Source organism: Myotis brandtii, unplaced genomic scaffold (assembly GCF_000412655.1).
Source record: "Myotis brandtii unplaced genomic scaffold, ASM41265v1 scaffold482, whole genome shotgun sequence".
NCBI lineage: Eukaryota > Metazoa > Chordata > Mammalia > Chiroptera > Vespertilionidae > Myotis > Myotis brandtii.
In genome coordinates, this window is record NW_005368420.1 from 1,354,696 (window position 1) to 1,372,882 (window position 18,187).

The 18,187-nt window shown below is 41.8% G+C and overlaps 2 protein-coding genes across 8 annotated transcripts in view; one reads left to right on the forward strand and one right to left on the reverse strand.

Annotated features, from left to right (window-relative positions):
* Positions 1-11,246, forward strand: part of ANAPC7 (anaphase promoting complex subunit 7) — a 44,003-nt gene extending 32,757 nt beyond the window's left edge. Inside the window, exons 11-13 of one of the 6 annotated variants that reach the window (XR_001364062.1) lie at positions 4,828-4,885; positions 7,124-9,667; positions 10,652-11,246. Coding sequence is in view for 4 of the 6 variants with exons in the window: in XM_014547712.1 (XP_014403198.1) it covers positions 4,828-4,885; positions 7,124-7,156 (91 nt within the window). In the remaining 2 variants the exon portion in view is untranslated. Of the gene's footprint in view, positions 1-4,827; positions 4,886-7,107; positions 9,763-10,651 lie in introns of those variants that run through there. The other 5 variants (XR_001364061.1, XM_014547715.1, XM_014547712.1 and 2 more) reach the window with 5 other exon arrangements.
* ATP2A2 (ATPase, Ca++ transporting, cardiac muscle, slow twitch 2) overlaps positions 7,990-18,187 on the reverse strand; it is a 59,939-nt gene continuing 49,741 nt past the window's right edge. Inside the window, exons 11-20 of one of the 2 annotated variants that reach the window (XR_314185.2) lie at positions 17,755-17,877; positions 17,435-17,653; positions 16,298-16,633; positions 15,837-16,057; positions 15,232-15,434; positions 13,790-13,875; positions 13,398-13,531; positions 12,756-12,873; positions 11,120-12,674; positions 7,990-8,804 (exon numbers count right to left, since the gene is read on the reverse strand). Coding sequence is in view for 1 of the 2 variants with exons in the window: in XM_005876257.2 (XP_005876319.1) it covers positions 12,405-12,674; positions 12,756-12,873; positions 13,398-13,531; positions 13,790-13,875; positions 15,232-15,434; positions 15,837-16,057; positions 16,298-16,633; positions 17,435-17,653; positions 17,755-17,877 (1,710 nt within the window). In the remaining variant the exon portion in view is untranslated. Of the gene's footprint in view, positions 12,675-12,755; positions 12,874-13,397; positions 13,532-13,789; positions 13,876-15,231; positions 15,435-15,836; positions 16,058-16,297; positions 16,634-17,434; positions 17,654-17,754; positions 17,878-18,187 lie in introns of both variants that reach the window. The other variant, XM_005876257.2, reaches the window with a different exon arrangement.

An 18,187-nucleotide genomic window follows, 5' to 3' on the forward strand; every position in this document is an offset into this window, starting at 1 on the left:
GTTTGTCATATATGGTCTTTATTATTATGTTGAGATATGATCCCTCTATTCCCACTTTCATGAGTGTTTTTATAAAAAATGGTTGTTGGGTTTTGTCTAAGGCATTTTCTGTTTCTATTGATATGATCATGTGATTTTTGTCTTTCAATTTGTTTATGTGACGTATCATGTTTATTGATTTGCAAATATTGTACCAGTGTTGCATCCCTGGAATAAATCCCACTTGGTCATGGTGCATGATCTTTTTAATATATTGCTGGATCCAATTTGCTAATTTGTTGAGGATTTGAGCTTCTATGTTTATCAGGGACATTGGTCTGTAATTCTCTTTCTTTGTAGTGTCTTTATCTGATTTTGGAATTAGGGTAATGCTGGCCTCATAAAAAGAGCTTGGAAGTGTTCCTTCCTCTTAGATATTTTTGGAATAGTTTGAGTATAGGTGTTAGTTCTTTGAATGTTTGGTAAAAACTCCCCTGTGAAACCATCTGGACCAGGGCTTTAGTTGCTGGGAGTTTTTTTTTATTTTTTATTTTATTTTATTTTTTTTTATTTTATTGATTCAGAGAGGAAGGGAGAAGAAGAGAGATAGAAACATCAATGATGAGAGAATCATTGATCGGTTGCCTCCTGCACGCCCCCTACTGGGTATCAAGCCCACAACCTGAGTTTGTGCTCTTGACCAGAATTGAACCCGGGACCCTTCAGTCTGCAGGTCGACGCTCTATCCACTGAGCCAAACCAGCTAGAGCTGCTGGGAGTTTTTTGATTACTGCTTCTATTTCATCAGTTGTTATTGGCCTATTCAGGTTTTCTTATTCTTCCTGATTCATTTTTAGGAGATTGTATTTTTCTAGGAATTTGTCCGTTTCATCCACATCATCCAGCTTGTTGGCAAATAGTTGTTCATAGTATTTTCTTATAATTCTTTGTGTTTTTGTGGAGAGGAAGAGAGAGAGAGAAACATCAATGATGAAGAGAATCATTGATCAGCTGCCTTCTGCATGCCCCACACTGGGGATGGAGCCTGAAACTCGGGCATCAAGCCATGACCTCCTGAATTCTGGATTGATGTTCAACCACTGAGCCACGCTGCCCGTGTGTCTTATTTATTTTTCACTGCTATATGATATTCCACTTACAGCTATAACTCTCATCTTGGTAATTCTGCCATTGTTGGACCCTTAAGTTGTTTCTAATTTTTTGTTTCAAATGCTGCTGCTTTATATATTTTTGCATGTCTTCTAGTATGCATAAGCACACATTTTTGTAGGGTTACTCAGAGGAGGAATTAATGGGTGTAGGGTTTGTGTATGCTCAATTTTACCAGATGTTGTACAAATTTGTATGTATGCCTGAAGTTCTTTTTTCTACTTCTTCACCGGCATTTGATGTTATCAAATCTTAATTTTCTCCAGCACAGTGGGTGTGAGAGAACATAGTGATTTCAATTTACATTTATGTTTTAAAACAAGATTGAACATCATTTCATAAGTTTAGGAGCTATTTATGCTTCCTTTTCTGTGAAATTCCTTTTTCTTGCCCACTTTTTTGTTGAGTTATTATTCACAGTTCTTTATATACTCTAGATATAATTCAGAATATGAGTTGCAAATATATTCTTCTAGTTTGTGGCTTGTTTTTCCATTCTCATATCTTTTTAAACAGAGGCTTTCATTTTAATGTAGTTGAATTTATCAACCTTTTCCTCATTTCAAGTTAAACATATTCTCCCAATATGTACAACATAAGATAGGGATCCAATTTTATTGATTTTTAAAATTTTACATTTAAATATGCATAACTGCTGGTTATTGAAAAATTACTTGCTTTCCCACTGAGCTGTGATGCCAGCTGGGAGTCCCAGATGAGTGCTTGTTTCTGAGCTCTTTTTTTTCCCACCAATGGTCAGTGTCTCTATCCCAAACCCACTGTCTACATTATACAGCTTTATGAAAATTATTGATATTTGGGAGAGCAAGACCCTATGACTTTAACAGTGCTTTGGCTATTCTTAGCTCTTTGTACTTCCATAAAATTGTTATTTTCAGATGGTCTAATACATTTTTTAAGTTAGATTCACAATTTACAAAAAGGCATACGGTGAAATTTCCCCATCCTGCCTTTCTTCTCTCAGTTCCCTCCTCAGAAGCAGTCATACTTTAGTTTCTTGTGCATTGTTCCAGAGATAACCTGAAATTGCATAGTTTTGTGTATATATTACCACACCCCTTTTTGTAGTTGCACAGTTCGTCAGCAGAGTTTATGTAAAATCTGTTTTCAATGAAATCTTTCTTTTTTAAAAAAATATTTTCATTGATTTTTTACAGAGAGGAAGGGAGAGGGACAGAGTGAGAAACATCGATGAGAGAGAAACATCGATCAGCTGTCTCCTGCACACCTCCCACTGGGGATGTGCCCGCAACCAAGGTTGTGCCTTTGACTGAAATCAAACCTGGGACCCTTCAGTCCGCAGGCCGACACTCTATCCACTGAGCCAAACCGGTCAGGGCTGAAATGTTTCTTAACAGATTCTGATTTATTACATATCCAAAAGATATAAATGTTAAACTTTGTACATTTTTAGTCCTGAATCATGCATTTTAGTTTCCAAAATACAAAATATTTATTTATTTATTTATAATCCTCGCCTGAGGATATGTTTTTATTGATTTTTTTGAGAGAAACATCCATGTGAGAGAAACATTGACCAGCAGCCTCCCGTACATGCCCCGCCTGGGGATTGAACCCTAAACCTAGTTATGTGCCCTGACCTGGACCCAAACCCGCCATCTTTCAATATACAGGACACTCCAACCAATTGAGCCACTTAACCAGGGCACAAAATACATATCATAACTTCTACTAATTATGATGGAAAAGCAACCAATCTCAACATCCTGACACTTCCTGGCTGTCTGCTGGACCTGTTTGTGTCTCTTCCTGAATCACATGAGAAGCACAGACTGCTTTTCTAAAGGAGAACATCTGGGTCACACTTGAGTCAGGAATAACATATTTACTACATTCTTACAATGTACTTTCTTACAATGTTGTTATAGGTAATAGCATCTGAGGTTGTCTGTCATCTAGTGTCCTATTTGTTCCTTTAGCTTTCTTTCATTTTTTTTCCTTCTGTGGATTTGTTAGTCCTGCCTCTGATTACATACCGACCAGTGTGTCTGCATCTGAAGCTAGCCAGGGTCTATCTCCTCCCACTCCTCAGATCACTTAGATTGTTTACCTCCGCCCCCTTCCAGAATTTCCCTTCATATGAGTCTGCTGATGAAGAACTCTTGGTTTGTCTGAAATTATCTTTATTTTACCTTGACTCTTTAAATACTGTATATTTTCTCCAGGTTTGGAATTCTACATTGCCAGTAATTTCTTTCAGCACATTTTGCTGTTTTCTGGTCTCCACCGGTTGTTGTGAAGTCAGCAGTGACCTGTCACCCTTTAAAAGTAATGCCTTTTTGCTCTGTTACTTTTAAGATTTTTCTCTTAGTTTTTGTTTTTCCATAGCCCAGTATACTATGTCTAGGGCTGATTTTTTTAAAAATATATTTTATTGATTTTTTACAGAGAGGAAGGGGGAGAGATAGAGAGTTAGAAACATCGATGAGAGAGAAACATCGATCAGCCGCTTCCTGCACATCTCCTACTGGGGATGTGCCCACAACCAAGGTACATGCCCTTGACTGGAATCGAACCTGGGACCTTTCAGTCCGCAGGCCGACGCTCTATCCACTGAGCCAAACCAGTTTCGGCTGATTTTTTTTTTTTTTTATAGTTTTCTTCTTTGTGATTTGTTGGGATTCTTGCATCTGTGTATTGCTCTCTTACCAGTTTAAGAAAATTCTCAGCCACTAATTGCTTCGAATAATAGCCTTCTCATTCTCTTGTCTTCTGAAACTATGATAAAATGTATGTTTTGTCAGCTTTCTCAGTCTACTGTACTCTTCAGCTTTCCTTTTTTCAAGACCCCCATGGATAAGGGGGGACTACTATAAGCATGGATGTTTTATGACCTCTCATACTTCCACCTCTCACTCAGGTGCCTTGTTTTCTTGTGTACCTGGTTAACCTTTATTGCGTGCTGCTTTGAAAAATAAGTGTGTGGACCTCCCAACACATAAAATGAAGGTGCTGTCCTCTAGAAGGTTTACATTTATCTGCCTGGTGCTTAGGGGTTTCACAGACCACCCCTGGGATAGAGTTTGGGCTGACAATTCTGTCGCCAGTGTTTACGCTCTCTTCAGGGTGGGTATGTTTTCCTGGTTCTGCTCAGCACCAGGGCAATGCTGCCTACAGGCTTCTGAGTGTTGGGGAAGGGAGGGCAGGTGCACTGCTGGTTAGCTCTTCCCTGCAGTATTAGTCTTTCAGGAGACTTCCCACTTCAGGTGGGCCCTGGATTTTGATTTTGCCTTTTGTGCTCTGTGAGCTCTCAAAACCTTGCTTGTTTTCACAGCTTAGTTTACTAAGAGAAAAGTGACCTTGATTCTCTCTCTTGCATTCTCTTAGATTTTGGCCTGGATATGTACCATTTTGTAGTTCTTTAATGCTTCTATGAGGATTTAAAAAAATATTTATCCCAGCATTTTAAAATAAACTTTGAACTTTAGAATATTTTTAGACTTACGGAAATATTGAGCAGATCATACAGAAGGTGCCCATGTACTCCAGACTCAGTTTTCTCTTTTATTAACATTTTACAGCTATGGTACCTTTGTCACATTATTTATACATCATTACAGGTCAATATTTATGTTATTACTTACTAAGCCCATAGTTTATTCAGATTTCTTTAATTTTTGCTTCTTTCTGTTCCAGGATCCCATCTAGTATAGTGTTACATCAGTCACTGCGTGTCCTTAGGCTCCTCTTGGCTGTGAGTTGCTGATTTTCCTTGTTTTTGATGACTCGGCAGTTGTTAAGGAATGTCAGTCAGGTATTTTGCAGAATGTCTTTTCGGATTTGTCAGATATTTGCCTTTGATTAAACTGTGGTTATATGCTTTGGGGGAGAGGAAGCTCACAGGTAAGATGCCATTCTTTTCACTTCCGACTATGGGACGTGTTCTCTAGATGACCTCACTAGGCTGAGGTAGTGTCTGTCAGGTTTCTGCACTGTGGGTTACTTTCCCCGTCCACACTGCATGTACAGCTCACACTTAAGGAATAGGGAGTTATGTGTCCCTTCTTGAGGGCAGAGGATTTATGTAGAACTCTTCTGTATGGGACATTTCTAGTCTCATTTATGTACACTATGGACTCATGGAAATGTATTTTATACTTTGGATTATAGTCCAATGCCACTTTCTCAGATTGCTCCAACTTTGGCCATTCAGAGCTTTCTCATTTGGCTTCTGTGTCTCTTTGACATGACCCCATCATTGATTGTTTTGTTTTTTGAGCGCTTCCTTACTCACTGGCACCAATGTTCTGCAGGCACATGCTGTCTGTTTTCTACCCCAGCCCTAGAACCAGCCATTTCTCCAGGGAGGCTTGATTCCTTTTATTGGAGAATGGTGTTAGAAACCGGAAACTACTAGTGCCCTTGCTCTGGAAATACAGGCAGTCCTCGGGTTACATCGGACTCAATGAACGCCGTTTCGTGGTTACGTCGCCATCTCCCATTTATTTTTTAAAAAAAAAAAGTTCCGTCATTTCGATGTATGTACGTATGTTTTTCTGTTTGTAAAGGCCAGGAATTGTTATCATTCTTTTACAATTTTTTTACTGTTTCACTTCATTACTGCTATGTATGTGCTCCATTTGAGTGATGTAGGTGCTTATGTAGGTGGGTTCCAACTTACGGCAAAAATCGAGTTACATCGCACCATAGGAACGGATTTCCGACAGAACCCGAGGACTGCCTGTACATATTTATATACACATAACTGGCAATAGTCCTGTATGGAATCATCTATATCAAGCTAAATATGGGTTCATCCTGGTGTGTCCAACTGTCATTCATTACTGCATGGATCATTCTAGACTTCTCCCCTTGCTTATTTGTAACCTCCCACTCTAACAGTGAGAAACCTGGTACCCACCATCTGCCATCTGTATCACAGTGTTTTCAGTTATTCTCAGCAAGCATTGATTGCTGGACACTATTAACTTTCTCCTTTTTAAAGCGAATGATAGAATATTATACACTGATCTGCACTTGAGTCTTTTACTGGGCAGACAATATACACTAGACACTGGTTCACACAGATCTACCTTGTTTTTGAGGACTATATAATATTCAAGTGCTTGATCAGAGGTTATGGATGTTCAAAAATATCACATTTTGTCAAGTTGCCCTCCAGAGATTGGGCCAATTTATATTCTCACCATCAGCACAAGTACTTGTTTTCCTAATGCCAGCTGCAAAGGGGAGAGATCAATATCAAAGTTTGATCTTTGCCAATCATATGTGAAGGGAATATGCTCTTTGTCATGCACAGCAAATCTCTTTTCCTAACTCTACAGAGGTACAGTCTACTCTGGAATTTTTACATTTCTATATGAAATTTTTACATTTTTATATAGTCTTCCAGGATTTTGTTCCATGCCTAGAAAGGCTTTTCTTCTTCCATGTTTTCTCCTGGTACTTTCATGCCTTGCTTTTTAAATCTCAGGCAAACAGGCACAATGAACACCTATATACATAGCAACGAAGCATTACTGAGAGGTGAAGCCCTGACCACCTGCCCTCCTCCCACCTCCCTTCCTCCTGGAACTAACCACTATCCTATCACCTCCCCTATAGCTGGTGTCTTTGAAGTTGTTACTGATGGGTTTGCTACTAGTCCACTCGGAGCTGAGGAGTTTGCACTGGAAATGTAAATCCACCTGTGGCTTAGTTTAGCTGACAGATATGCTAAGGCCAGATTAGCTATTACATGGCCCTCTTGTTTTGCGTATTTTGAAGTTGATACACGCCACACATGGTTTCACTGTGCAGGGAGATTTATCTCTATTGATACCTCCCAGTTTATTCTTTTTTGTTGCTGCAGAGTGTGATTTCGATGTGCCTCAAATGTACTTTACCAACAGCAGCAAGAAAATGGTTATTTAGGTTGTTTCTAATACTTTTCTTCTATAAACATCTTGATAACAGTGTGAAAAATCCTAAGGTAGGAGTGGACCTGCTGCTGGGTTGTATATGAAGAGCATCTGTAAATTTTACCCAGTTGTTCTGCAATGTGAGGGCCCATTCTCCACACCTTAGGTAAGATGTCAGTTCCCCTTCTCCCCCCCGAATTAAACTTTCCTAAGAACCAGATGTTCCTTCCAATGGATCCGATATGACAGTTGCTTTTTTGTTTACTCCTAGGCATTTTCCCTTGTCTGATGGCTATGACTCTCCAGAACAGTGCTAAGTAGTGGGCAGTGGTGGATGGTGAGTGATTCTGGTGTTTCAATACTTCTGGCTTATTTTTCATGTTAGAAAATGGGAGTTATAATCTGGATGTTAAATTTAATCAAATGGATGTTCCATGTCTGTAGAGTTGATAGGGCTTGTATTTATTAGCTTTATAGAATCATCCAACTATTCTTACATTCCTGATTCCTTTTTCTTTTTTAAGTGACAAAAAAATCATCTTAGGAAATTCATAACAGAGAAAAGCCTCATGCATATCCACCCCTGGCAGATAAGCACTATAAATAACCACCAAATGAATGAATTTCAGGACTTCCTTCAGTCCTATTTTCTATATTAACAATAGGAAGGTAGAATCATCTCTCTCCACTGCTACACAGTCTCTAAGCCTCCGACTTTTAAATCATTAATTATCTCTGAAAATTCCACTGATGGGAGACAGTAGAGCCAGGGCAGGAATATTTTATAAATCTTATCACACGAGCAGACCTTCTACCATTCTGCTCTCCAATAACTTACCGCCCTTCCTTTTATCCACATGAGGGCAAAACTGCTCAGGGCTGCAGGCCCTCAGTGCACATCACCCACCCCTCTCATAGAACAATCAACACCACACTGTGAACTTGTAGGATAGATTTATTTACCTGAAACCATGTCTGTGCAATGCTTGTTACCAGCACAGAAATAAACTGATCTCTATTTACAGTCTAAAGTCAAACATGCGTTGTGATAAATTGACATTTAGCATTTTATTAAGATAAATGCATCACGATATTTGTATTGCACCAACATCTGTCTACTGCTTCTGATTTCATTAAATAAGTTACACTTAATACAGCGCAAAAAAGCTGTTTGCACACTCAAAATTTAACAAGTTATGAACTGGAGGCCTACATTTTAACCATTCAACACCTGTAGTGTTCTCAATAAATTTATAAATAAGCAAAACTGTACAGGGCCAATTAAAAAGTAGCATGTTTCAATGACACTGTAGAGAAATCTGGCTACTTACAACTGAAGGCATGCATTACAACTGAATATTGAATATCGTACATTTATATAAGGTATGACATTTTGGACAGAGAAGCATGGAGACTTGGCTGATGGTGTCTAAGTTCTTGGATAAGGTTTCAGAACCCATTCTTCTTGTAGCAAAGAAACAAATTTTCTGGAGAGGCTTTCTGATTCATTAAGCTAAATTGTACATTTGTAATTATTACTTTGATTTAAAAGCTAAAAATCTCATTGGTAATACACATTTCCTCCACATAACACACAATGAGTTGGGGGCCTTTTTCCTACTTTTCTCCCCCTGCCTCCCAACTTCAATCATGCAGAGGGCTGGTAGATGTGTTGCTAAAAACACACATGCACGCAACCGAACACCCTTACATTTCTGCAAAATGGCTTAGGAAGCGGTTACTCCAGCATTGCTGAAAAGGAAAGAAAGAGGAAATCAGCTTTATGAAACATGGGGAGGAAATGTTAGAATAACTACTTAAGACTAAGATTAATAGTGATAGATGAAAAGAGAATATTCAGCTTGATCTTTTTAAGATTTTAAGACCAGCGTTTCTGATCACTGTCCCTGAGTCACTGCCCACACAGGGTATCATCTGGAAACACTGGCTTGGCAATGTAAATCCTTGGTGTCATCTGCCTACACAGCAAAGCTCCCTGGCTCACAGGAGAATCCCACCAGGCAGATGCTTAATCGCTTCAGGTGTTACAGGGGTGAGATGGGCAAGAGCAGGACAGTTTTCAGTTAGCAGTGCAGGGATATGAAGCAGAAGTGAGCAGTGTGGCACTCAGCGCCAAGCCTCTAGCTTCCTCCTCCCCATCCTTCCCCAGGGGCAGGCCCAGCCCTGCCTGTTCCCAGGACAAAATCCTGTACCTCAGCTGCTCATCACCATTCCCTTCCAAGAAAGAGGCCCGGTGGTTTTGACATAATTTGGTGGTTAAAATTAAAAGGCAATGGCCAACTTAGCTCGGTAGATGCAGCAGGCTCTGGGCTGTGGGTAGGTGCTTGGCAGACACTGCGCTATCGCTTGCGGCCTCATACTGCTGAGGGATGCCTACCACAGACATCCAGGGGCCCAAGGCCCCAGCTTGAGGGTGATGTGGTAGCAGCTGCTTGTGAGGGAGACTGGCAGTTGCCTTGCTTGTCTGTGAGCTCACGCTCTCCTGATAGAACATGAATGTATTATCTGTATTTTAAATGCAGAATGAGCTGCTGGAGTGGTGCCCCAGGGACGGGATTGTCATCTTCTGGGCAAAGCTGTATCCGAAAGGCCAGGTGAGCATGGGGTGGCAAAAAGCAGAACACTCTAATGGGATGGGCCATAGGCCCATAGGAAAAGTGTTTCAGGCAGGAGCTGCCTGGCAACACCTGCATGGTGGGTCTGAGGAGGATGCTGCCCCATCCAGTTACTGATGGCGGCAAAAGCAGTGCCTTCCTGTTCGGTGAGGAGGGGACTGGGTGGCTGCCGCTCACTGCAGGATGGAAATCTGAGGCCATGGGTGTGCCCACAGAAATACAATTGCTGAGGAGGCCTGCTGTGGAGCAGACACAGGGACTCAGCTGTCTGGGTTGAAGGAAGTGGGTGCCCAAACCACCTCCGTGGGCTGGATAGGCCTGAAGCTGAGAAACTACCAGGCAACACCAGCCCAGGGCCATCTGGGGCTGTGCATGTCTCCCACAGCATTCAACTTATTTTGTAAAGGCCACTAAATCAAGGAACTGAGTCAGTGAAAGTTGACTGTTTGGTTAGTTTGGTTTCCATTGAATAACACACCACCCAACGAACTCAGACATCCTGTTTTGGTTTGTAGCCAAGACATACTCCTGGCATTTGATCCACTCGGCCCTTTTCTTTTTACCACTCATGATGCTAAAATGGGCAAAACTACCCCCCTACATTATTTGCCAAGCAAACCAACCTCCCTTTTCTCTGAGAAAGGACTCTGCATTCAGTCAGTCTCCACCAAGCACTTGACCTCCTGACACTCAGACCTCTGGATTTGGCAGCAGCACCTCCTCATCCTGCCTGATACCTGCTAACTTTCCCCCTAAACGGCCAGCCTTTGCATCACATCTTCTGGTCCAGCAACCAGGGCCCAAACACCTTCACGAGAACACTCAGGGCCTCACAGGGAGGAAGCTGCCAACCCACTGAACACAAGGTGCTTCCTAGGCCTCCTTCACCCTGGCTGATAAGGCTGGTTGGCTGCTGCCAAGCAGAGCCCTGCCCTAATAACTGTGCTTGAATGTACCCTGCAGAGAGAAGACAAGTCTCGGCTGCAAAGGATGTGACCCAGAAGATGAAGAAAAGTGGTCTATTTAAGAGGAACCTACGGATATGTGAGTTCACTGCTTTCACTAGCTTTTTGCTTTTTAATGAACCAAGCTTCCGGGATGAGTCCTTGCAGCTAACAAAGATCAAAAGAATCACGATTTTTTGTGAACCTTCTCTCAGCACTAGCAAAGGCACAGCTCCCTCACAAAGCCTCGGTCTCACCAAATCAGAATGGGCTTCTCTTCCTCCGGGCCCTCCCCAACCAGTATCTGGCTATGCCACTATCTGAGGCCGCTGGCACAGGTAGCACACATATGCCCCCTGCTCTCAGGGACAGCCACAGAGCACAGCAGTGCCTGACACATGGGGCTTATTCACTAGTGTCACACGGTTAGCTCACTTGGTAGCAGTCACCTTCAGGTTAAAGCATCTGAATTCCAGGGAATACTCACGTTAGTTGATGGATGTTGGAAGGCATTGGAGGAAAACACCACAGTTAGGACTGTTAATGACTTATACACTGTTGGTAAGACTGATCTGGAACATGCATCATAGTACGGTGGTGGTGGTTAGTGCCACATTCAAATAAAAATAGTTCTATACAATATGTTCATTTGGTCATGTGCTATTTACAGATTTTACAAAACACATACACGCACATATACATACACACATTTGCCCTTATGTTCTCTACACCAGGCCAGCAGAAACTTGCATAAAATGAATCACAGATGACAGTGCCTATACATTAAAAAATAAAATTCTTACAACTACCTATGCAGCAGAACAGGATCCTTCTTCCCCGTGAGTACAGTAAAACTAAAGGTCTGAGCTAAGAACTTAAGAGAAAGTTGATAATTCAAGCTAGGCCATTTAAGAGTTAAAAACAAGGCAGTTATTTTTCTGTCCATTTAAAATGTTTTATTTTTTAAACTAGATTGTGAAGTGCCGCTGAAATAGGCAATGTTGGCAAAACAATGTCTGTTACAATAAAATACACTAGACATTTAAATAAATAACCTTAAAAACTATGTGAGGGGACATGAACCCAATCAAATCTGGAACAATGTTTTCTGCACAAGCGAGACCAGGCATACCTCTTGTTAAGCTGATGTAAACAGAACCATCGAAAGAAATCCTACAGGAGAAGCAGCCGAGCAGTGTGGGATCAGGGCCAAGAGTGGGGAGGGGTGGAGGTGAACCAAGAGGGGTGAGGGAGTGGCAAACCAAAAAATACTGACCGAGGTAGCAGTACTCTGCCCAGTGCAGAAAAATTGGCTTATGAATAAAAATTAGACTGTGATCTCAGATTAAATCCAGATGATCATGCAAAAGACACAATACATGCTATATCATTTTAGAAAAAACCACACACATTCATTTCCTAAAATCTGCTGCCAATTATTTGCTGACAATGTCTGCTGGCTCAACATTTTTTTTTTATACAAGGATGAGTATTAAACAGAACACTGTACATGCTTTGTCATCTACAAAAAAATATTTGCATAAAATAGTGTTAGTTCTCTGTACATGTCAATGGACACTTTAATTATGTGTATAAAAAAGGAAAATCTTGCCCCACTGGAGTCAGAAAAAGCAAAACAAAATCTAGAGTATGAAACCTCCTTCACCAGCCAATATGTTCATGTGAAAATTCAGCAGAAATAGACAGTTGCTTTAAACAATAAAAAAAATTAATTGATTAAGTTAAACATCTTCTTTATGTAAAACTGTCAGTCAAGACCAGAACATATCACTAAAGTTAGTGTCTGTGCTATACACCCAGATCACCAGGGGCATTGCGAACAGCACAAATGGCCAGGAAATCCCATCGGTGCATGCTGAGAATGAGCAGGGTTTGGTGGCAGGCTGCACACACTCTTTACCAGGTTCCAGGTAGTTGCGGGCCACAAACTTAAGTGTCTCGTCCATTAGAATCACAGGCAAGGACATTTTCAGCACCATCAGCCACTGGGTCAAATTCAGTGGTGTGATCTGGAAGATAAGCTGAAACACAGAAGCCTTGTCAAGCCCCCAGCCTTGCTGAAGAGGCAGCCAGTCCCCAGCCTGGGTCCCACCACTACTTACTGGCAAGGGTTCCACATAGAGGATTAGGAAGTGGAGCGACATGGACAGGCAGATGGAACCCACGAGCCAGATGTTCTCCCAAGGGGGCATCCTCAGCAGGGACTGGTTTTCAGACAAGCTAGACAAGGAGAGAGGTAAAAAGGCCCGTGTCACAAGTGACAGATGTTCAGAAATACGCTTCAATAAGCAGCAGCTAACTTGGCATTACCCACTGACCTAATTCTACTGACCAAAGTTTCTACTGTAGCAAAGTTAAGGAAGAATGTCCAGATGTAGGACAAACTTCCAATTTTAAATCTAGGCTTTGGTCTCAAAGCTACTCAATTGCCCTCAACACTTAGGCTATTTCTGAAATTTCCATTTTTGTCACTGGCTTAATTGGATGAGACCATTTGTTGCAATGCTAAAGGGGAAAAGCTCCTTCCTTCCCTGTGGACACTGGCATACAGGCGTCCTCCCCTGTCTCTTAAGGACACATGACGGCTCTTACACGTTGGAAGCAGGTGCTGCTTGTTCTCCTTTCTTTTTGGGAAGGAAGACTTTTCCTGTGATCCTCAATCAACGATGACACACACACACACACAATCCCACAGTGCCCTGCTGTCAGAGCTTTCGCCCAGCTTGCTGAGAAGATTCACTGACCTGTTGAGGGCGTTACACATCTCTATGGTTACTAGAACAGAGAGTGCCATTGTCATTGGGTACGGGGATTCAAAGATTGCACAATCCACACCTTCAAAATCTGGGTTGTCCTCTTTACACTGTAGGAAATGACTCTGCAACAAAAGCCCAATGATCAGCCAAGTACATTTCCTAAGTCCATGCACCAATTCCTTAAATCCAAAACACAGACCCACATAAGACCTCACCCTATTTTCCAGAGAAGCCAGGTCCTTCAGAATAATCTTTAATGCAACTGCAGATTGTTTGAGCCTTAAGATTATCTGACAGGCACCCAAACCACAGAAAGTTTAACATTGTTTGGGCTTATAACACTCTCCACCTAAGGCACAGAAAAGAAGATGACTACATACCAGCTGGTAGAAGGACACTCTTGGACCGCCGTCAGCAGCAACGAACCACCATGCAGCAGCACCCACAGTAGCAGCGCCAACATAACCTGGGAACAAACATCACGACAATGACACACACGGGTTTTGCAGCCTGCAGCATTCACTGTAGCTGCTGCCTCATGAGCCATTCACCAGGACAGATGAAAGACAAGGTATGTCAACAATAACTGAAACGTCTGTGCAAAAGCAGCTGGACCAAGGCTTCTGCAAGGAGACGGGTCTGTGGTACAGAAGAACCAGGCAGCCAGAGTTTGTGAGGAACTAGTTCTACTGGTTTGGTAGTAGGACCTTTACCATAGCCATGCCCTTCTCTAGTCCACAGCCAATACACAGTAAGGCTGCAGTTATGTGTTCTACAAAAAAGGCTACACAGTGTAGTAGGACCAGATTACACCATCACGACTTTTATGCAAACTGATACCATCAGCTGTACACTAATTTATATTAATTTGCTCCATCAAAAGCCTGGCAGGACCGTTATGTGGAAAGGCTATTAGAGCACTCAGTGCAGAACACTGAGCAACGAACGGGGCAATACCTGAAGGCGATTCTGGGAACCATTCCCCCATTACTTTTTAATTCAGCAAGTCTGTTACACAGAAGCAACAAGGGGTAGTGGAAAACACAGGGCCTTGAGAATAAGAGAATGTTCCACTGTGGTAGCATCCACAAAAGATTTCAGTGCACCCACCCTTTTACCCACCTAGTACATCAGTGCAGCAAGGAGCTGGTGCCCAGAGATAAGGCAGCTAACTATACATGTACTGATGCGGGTATTACCCAGTATAGGAAGAAATACAGAAGGACACAGGGCTGTGCAGCGTGCCATCACTTGAGAAAATAAAGACAAAATCTATTTGCTACAGCTCCTCCGGAAGGGCACCTGAGAAACTGTTACCACTAGAAGGGAAATGACTGACCAAGAGCCTGCCCACTTTATGGCAGGGTGTGCTTTTTGAATTTTAAGTCACCTTTCTATGGAGCCCTAGGGAAGTTGTTTAACCTCTTTGGGACTCCCTTTCCTAACCTATGAAATGGGGAAGAGAACCAGCACTTGGGTCAGGAGGATGAAGTCTAAATAGGTGACATTTGGAGAAGAGTCTGACCTGTGGCCAAGCTCCATGCATTTACCAACCACTGCTGATGGGCACACAGGTTGGTCCCTTTTCTCAATGAGGGAAAAGGGTCTTCATTCTTCTTATCTTAGTGATGTAAGGCCTGAGTCGTCCCTGTATCCCTTTGTCCATAGGTTAAATCTGAAAACCTCACAAGGATAAAGATGCTAAAACAGGGACTAAACTTTACTGTAAATTGAGTAGCAAAATGTGCTGTTAAGGGATGAATTTACAAAATTTTGGCTCACAAACATTTTGTTTATAAATCAACAATGTAAAACTACTCACAGCCAATAGCCAGGTAACGGAAAAAGAGCCACCCACTGATCAGTGGTTCCTTTGGGTTCCGGGGTGGTTTATTCATGATGTCCAGATCAGGAGGGTTGAACCCCAATGCAGTGGCAGGCAGGCCATCTGTCACCAGATTGACCCAGAGGAGCTGGACAGGAATCAAAGCCTCAGGAAATCCAAGGGCTGCTGTCAGGAAAATACTGTTTCCACCCAAGGAAAAAAGAGAAAGATCCCAAATTATTTTTGGTCACTACTCAAATAGCATCACCATGCCCTACTCCTCCATAAAAATTAATGGACAGCAACAATAACTTTTTTGGGGGCAATCATAAAAACATTTATTATACCCAATTTCAAATTACAGTTAACTTTTAGAAGGCCAAGAATTTTAGGTTATTTTATGTAGTTAATTTAAATCCATTTCTATGTGAAGGGCAGCCAGACAGGCCCCTCTTCCTTCACAAGGGCTTCCTTCATCTTGACAGGACCTCCCTCCCACCACATGCTCAGAGACCAAGGCTGCTGCCATAGGAAGAACAAATCTGGAAAACCGGCTACAATTTTAGATAAAGGAACACAAGTGACTTGTCTTATGGACCTACCAGACAACTTCCCCCACGTTTGATGAGATGAGGTAGCGGATGAACTGCTTCATGTTGTTGTAAATTGCCCGCCCCTCCTCCACAGCTGCCACGATGGTGGAGAAGTTGTCATCGGCCAGGATCATCTCGGAGGCAGTTTTAGCCACTGCGGTGCCAGAGCCCATGGCAATGCCGATCTCGGCTTTCTTCAGAGCAGGAGCATCATTCACACCATCTCCAGTCTGAAAGGGAATCCGACATCACTAAGTACTTCCCCTGTGACTGAAGACACTTATTCAGAGGGTACTGTTAGGTCGTAAACTATTCTAGAATCTCCCCTGCATGCAACACATAGCATGCCAACTACTGGTCAACAGAATCCTAGAGAGCCCAGATCATGACAAAAACCAAGAAATTCCAAGTCTGGGAATTATTACTAAAAATTTAATGGTCAAAATTTGTACATGTCCAAAGATACTCACCATAGCTGTAATCTCATCAAGAGACTGAAGGAATTCTACGATTTTAGACTTGTGGGAAGGCTCAACTCGAGCGAAACAGCGGGCATTCAAGCAGGCATCTCTCTGTTGCGACAGACTGAGCTCGTCAAACTCCCGACCTGTAAAAGCCTTTAACGTCACATCCTCGTCTTGTGTAAAGATGCCAATGCGACGACAGATGGCCACAGCGGTGCCCTTGTTGTCCCCCGTGATCATGATGACCCGGATGCCTGCCTGCCGGCACAGCTTCACAGAAGAGGCCACTTCAATTCTCGGAGGGTCCAGCATTCCCACACAGCCAACGAAAGTCAAATTGGTCTGCACAAAAGAATCACCTTATCTTGAAACAGGAAGATCTGTTTTTTCCCCTAATGAGAAACAGGGCTCCTTATACATTACAGAGCAAAGGTTTCTTCTGCATTTTCTTATGCTAAAGCCTGTACCTTTGACTCTTATCTAAGATTAATATTCACACTCTAGAGACATAAATCCAATGAAGAATAGTATTAATTCCAATTAATAGGAAACGATTAAATACATCGCTACATTCTTGTTATCAAATCATTCCTTAACTTTCACGACAACAATATTCTGAAACGAGGGGAAAAAAACATTCTGCGGAATAAGCATTGCGATTTTGGCCACTTTAGTGCCCCATAGTACCAAAGCTTGTTCCTTTCATTCAATGCACCAGAAAGTAGGAGTCCTCAACATGGATATTTTGACCTTTCGCTAACTAATGAATGTTTTTATTAAAAAGGCATGCTCTCCCTCCAAGGAGCATGCCCTTGCCATTCCCTTCCCCCTCTCCTTCCCAACAAGTAAAAAAACATTCCCAATTTTTAAAATATCTTAATTTACATGTGAGTTGCAAAATAGGTTTTACAAGTTTGTTATCAAGTCTTGATAATTCTACTTTGTAAGTAAAAGACTTGTATTAAATTGTTAACTATATATGTTTGAAGCAGCAACCTAAATTATAATAGTGATGTATTTGGCTGGCAGAAAAATAACCACACCTCTGTCTTGGCAAGACTCATTTGACCTTTTACCAAAGAAGTGCTGTTTAAACACAATGAATGTGCAGGGTGTGGGTGAAAAAACTTTTCATTAGCTAACCTCATATTTAATAAAGTTGGCAGAGTCCTCAAGCTTCATTTCTTCTCTTCTCAGTGGGTTATCATGAGTGGCCAGAGCCAGGCATCGCAGTGTGTCGCTGCCACTACCCCAATCCCGAATGACAGACATGATCTTCTGCTTAACTCCAGGGGTCATAGGCACTTTTGTACTTCCAACTCGAATGTGGGTGCACCTGTCAATGACACCTTCAGGAGCACCCTGGAAATAAGTTACAGATTTAGGTCAACAATTTTATTTACTGGCTCATCCGGGATCCTAATCCTAGCAAGAACATCTCAATTGCAATCTGCTGTACTTGCCTTCACGAACATTTTGCTCATTGACGTCCGGCTTGGCTTGTTTGGTGTACAATAAACCGACATTGATTTTCTATCGCGTGAAAACTCTAGAGTAAATTCTTTTTTCATCAACTGTTTAATGACCTATGAAGAAAACATATAAAATACTATTGGATGATTTCTGTAAATTTTTCACTTGTTCAACAAATATTCATTCAGCACCCATTATGTGACAGGCACTGGGGACAGATAGAAAATTGATGTTTCTCTCTCTCCCCCTTCTCTAAAATCAATTAAATAAAATTTAAAAAGTAAAAAATAATTAGTTTGCATCTTCCTTTTCTTGTCATGTCCAGGTCAGATTTGGGTATCAAATGAGATGAGAAGCATTTCCTTATACTTTTTCTCAAAGTTAGTATTTCTTAAGTGTCTGACAGAATTCGGGCTGGAGAAT